This window comes from Austrofundulus limnaeus, unplaced genomic scaffold, assembly GCF_001266775.1.
Source record: "Austrofundulus limnaeus strain Quisiro unplaced genomic scaffold, Austrofundulus_limnaeus-1.0 Scaffold75, whole genome shotgun sequence".
Taxonomy (NCBI): domain Eukaryota; kingdom Metazoa; phylum Chordata; class Actinopteri; order Cyprinodontiformes; family Rivulidae; genus Austrofundulus; species Austrofundulus limnaeus.
In genome coordinates, this window is record NW_013952477.1 from 1,488,363 (window position 1) to 1,492,779 (window position 4,417).

The following is a 4,417-nucleotide window of genomic DNA, read 5'->3' on the forward strand; positions in this document are numbered from 1 at the left end:
CCCCCACCCCCCGCCCCACCGTACACCCCCATGCATTCAGTCAAACACCCACACTTGCACAAAGTATGCGAGCTGTAGTATCTTAGCAACGGGCTAGGTAATTACTGAGAGAGCCAAGGAGCTGGCATGCTGTAGAGCTGCTGATCTGATCCCAGCGTTAGAAAAACAGAAAGGCAGAGATTTGAGCAGTGCTGTCCAACATCCACGCTGTGGCCACTTCAGTTCCCCCCCCCCCATCCCATTTAAAAGCTTAAAAGCTGTTTTCAGTTTCGATTTTTTTTTTGTCTGAAAAAAAATGTGTTTCTGTTCACAGGTGGTGAGGCCGTGGACAAAGAGGGGAGGATGATTCGCTCGTGTAGAAACGATCAGCACGGCCTCTCCTTGTAGAGACGAGGGAGCCGCGGGGAGRCGACGGCTGTAGGAGGGTAGCAACTGTGTTGGAAAAAAAGGGGCCGGCCCCCGATCGGCCAGGTTCTCGCGGAAGGTGGTAGAATGGCGAATCAGAGCTTTGCCATCGACGGTCCTGGCAGTTTACTGGCTGTGCTGGCCTCCCAGAGCGGACTGTCGAAAGGCGGCGGCGGCAGCGGCGGCGACAGCAGCACTGGAGGAATCTCGGCCACAGATGTGTCTGCCTACTTTAAGCTGGTCTTCTTGGGGTTGATCATCTGTGTCAGCCTGGTGGGCAACCTCCTGGTGTCCATGCTGGTTCTGCGAGACAGGACGCTTCACAAGGCTCCTTACTTCTTTCTTTTGGACCTGTGCCTGGCCGACGCAGTCCGCTCCGCCGCCTGCTTCCCCTTCGTSCTGGTGTCTGTCCACAACAGCTCGGCCTGGACTTACAGTAACCTGAGTTGTAAGGTTGTAGCTTTCATGGCCGTCCTGTTCTGTTTCCACGCTGCCTTTATGCTGTTCTGCGTGGCTGTCACCCGCTACCTTGCCATCGCCCACCACCGCTTCTACGCCAAACGCATGACCATCTGGACCTGTGCTGCCATCATCTGCATGGTGTGGACTCTGGCCGTGGCCATGGCGTTCCCGCCCGTCTTCGACGTGGGAACGTACAAGTTCATCCGCGACGAGGACCAGTGCATTTTCGAACACCGCTACCTGAAGACCAACGACACCCTGGGTTTCATGCTCATGCTGGCCGTGGTGGTCCTGGCCACCCACGGCTTCTACGCCAAGCTCCTGCTCTTCGAGTACAGACACCGCAAGATGAAACCCGTCCAACTGGTGCCGGCGATCAGCCAGAACTGGACCTTCCACGGTCCCGGGGCCACGGGCCAAGCCGCGGCCAACTGGATCGCTGGATTCGGTCGCGGTCCCATGCCCCCAACTCTGCTGGGCATCAGGCAGAATTTACACAATCAGCACCGGCGGCTGCTCGGCATGGAGGAGGTGAGGTCAGAGAGGAGGCTGGGCAGGATGTTCTACACCATCACCCTGCTGTTCCTCATCCTCTGGGCGCCGTACATCGTGGCGTGCTTCTGGAGGGTGTTTGTCAAGTTCTGCTCCATCCCCCAACAGTACCTGTCCATCACCGTGTGGATGAGCTTCGCCCAGGCCGGCGTCAACCCCATCTTCTGCCTCCTGCTCAACGAGGACCTGAGGAAGGTGCTGAGAGCCCACCTGCCCACTTACTGGAGGACTAAACAACACCTGCCCCAGGACGAGGCCTACTGCATAATGTGAGAAATTAAATCAAATAAATAAAACGAGGTCAATGCAAAGAATGTTTCTAGATTTAAAGTGAAGCTAACAGAGCTGAAGTGTAAGGAGCACTTGGAATAAGTCAGTGTCTGATTTGTTGTTTTTGCGCAACAAAATCCAATTTAAGAATCTAAGAAATTCAGGCACAGTTTGAAGAATGTTGATTTAAAAGGTGCAAAGGTTTGGAGCAGGGCAATAGAGAACCTTACTCCCCCCAACTGGTAACACTTGTAATACTGATCCAGTACTGTATCGAGATGTTGGAAAAGATCCCTCACCCCAGTTCCGTACGACAGATGCCATTTTAAAATAACGTTGCCTTATTTTAGACGGACCCGCTGCAGAACTTTGAGCCTAGAGCTAGTATGCGTCAACGGTAATGCTCTGACCAGAAACCGACTTGAAGAAACGTGCCGTGGACTATGAATAGGGCGGGGAGGGGGGACTGATCAGAGCTTTACTAACTCTGAAACACATCAAAGAACTCAAAGGGTCTGAATAGAGCGACACACTCTAGACACCTTTTCATGTAATTCAAAGAAGACTGTCAGGATATTAGGTGGACCCAATAACCTTGGACACATTTAAATAGCTGTTGTGAACCCAGAAGCCCCTAACATGCTTGATTTTTTTTCTTCTTTTTTCAAACTTATAGGGCGTGTCAGGTTTCTTTGTAACATAAAAAGGGGGGCAAAAAAAGAAGGAAAAAAAAGCCTGTTTTGCTTTATTTGTAAACAATACATGTTAAGCAGATGACACTATTTTGAAATATGACTTGATTTCATATTGTACAGACTGTACAGGAATGACCATTCCTGCTTGTGTGTTTTTATATAGCATTTGTGTGTATGTGTGCGCGCTGAGAGAGAGAGAGGAAAAGGTAAGAGAGAAGAAAAAAGAAAAAGGGGGAGAGAGGCAGGACGAGTCAGACAGAAATAACGATGATCGAATAGGTTTCAGTAAATACCGAGTCAAAATGAAAACCACATTTCGTTGTCTCCAAATCCAGCAAAACTGAGCAATCATCATTTGGAAATTAGATCTTTCAGTGGATTTCTGCGACCGGGAAAAGGGGTTACGATTCTCTTTTTTTAATATAAAATGCTAATGTGCAAGTTAATGTGAAAAACAGSGAAGAAGGAGGGATTCGTTTTACTATTTGTACATTGCAAACAGGCTATAGGATTTAATGACTTGAATAATGATGTATGTATATTACATCATCTTAAAAAGAGTATTAAAAAGTGTACATTTATTAATGGTTTTGGGGAATGTTTGAAACCACTGGACTGTTAATGTCTGCTTATCTCAGAACTTTAAAGAGGACATGACGTGGCCCCCTTTTGAGATGAAGGAACCTCTGACGTTACCCCGGCCCTCTTATATTTCTGCTCAATTTGAAAATGTCACCGTTTCTGAGTGTCCAGATCACAGTAACGTTTCTCCAAATCAAAGCAACTTCAGGCTGTGTGGATCCCCCACCCCCCACCCCTGACTCAATCAGCGCACTCCAAATTAAGATTCCTGTGATGTCTGACCTTCGGTACGTTAGGCATATAGATATATATTTGTGCAGTCAGTTTTCTAAATGTGGACACTTGCACAGCAAACTGTTCCAGCATGCATTCCACTGCGTTTCATAGATCCAAGACTTGGGTTCCACAACTTGTACAGATGCTGCGGGAAAGACGAAGCGACACGCGAACTGGGGTCCATGATTTGATTTTCGATTTGATTATTATTTTTTGTGTTAGGCATTCCTTTTTGCGAGATGATTTTCTGTGACTGTACAGTTTAACTGAGGTGGTTCTTTTGCCCACTCATCAATAAAGACTCTACTTTTGATGCTGTTTGAGTTATGAGCTGTCTGGACGGAGATGCAGCTGCGTGTAGCACAGAACGACGTTGTTGCTTTCTCATCGTCCGCAAAAAGAGTCATGACCCATGACAACGTTTGCACTCTGGCCAACGACCACTTCTCAGTTCAAAAGGTTTTGTGTTTTATCAAACATTTTCAATCTGCAGCATTTAGAAGATGAATTGAACTCCATTCAAAATACAGGTTTCATACAAGATCTGAAGTGAAAACTCCTCTACAAGCAGGGGGTCTTCTTGCTGTGCAGGGTTACATTTGGACAGTTGTGCTGCGCAGGAGACAACACAATCAGGAAAAGAGTCTCAAAATCACCAGACTGACTAAATAATGTTTGTTACTGCCAAGTAAGTAACGCTGCGGCCAAAACAGTATCGAGTTGATTATTGATGCAGCTTACTCCTATTAATGTACTTTTTTTTCTGTAAGGGGGAAAAAAAACTTTATTTCACTTACTATACTTCAAAAGTTACTGTAATACAAAAGTTAAAGTACTGGAGGAAAAAAGCGACACGGCAGAAACAATGAGAAAAGTTGAATGTAATGATTAAAAACTAAAGACTACAGATTAAAAGTTCAGATTGTTTGACATGGGGRTTCTAAGAAAAGATTGTGAACATCTTACCTGTTGTAGATATATATTTGAACAAACCTAGTTTGGAAAAATAATTGTTTAAAGTCTGGTAGGAGGGTTAATGAGCAAATGGCTAGTCTGAGTGGGGCCAGGACAGCTCCAATCTAAAAAATAATAATAAAGGAATACACGATTAACATGATTTTGTTTCAAGTGCAAATAGCAGCACTTCAGCTGCAGCCTTGGACACTTGCGGTTTG

The 4,417-nt window shown here is 46.3% G+C and overlaps 1 protein-coding gene across 1 annotated transcript in view; it reads left to right on the top strand.

The window, feature by feature from the left end:
* gpr173 (G protein-coupled receptor 173) overlaps positions 1–3,555 on the top strand; it is a 5,917-nt gene extending 2,362 nt beyond the window's left edge. Inside the window, exon 3 of the mRNA XM_014010968.1 lies at positions 314–3,555. Coding sequence (XP_013866422.1) covers positions 493–1,692 — 1,200 coding nt within the window. The 5' untranslated portion in view covers positions 314–492 and the 3' untranslated portion in view covers positions 1,693–3,555. The remainder of the gene's footprint in view (positions 1–313) is intronic.
* Positions 3,556–4,417: the final 862 nt, after the last annotated feature.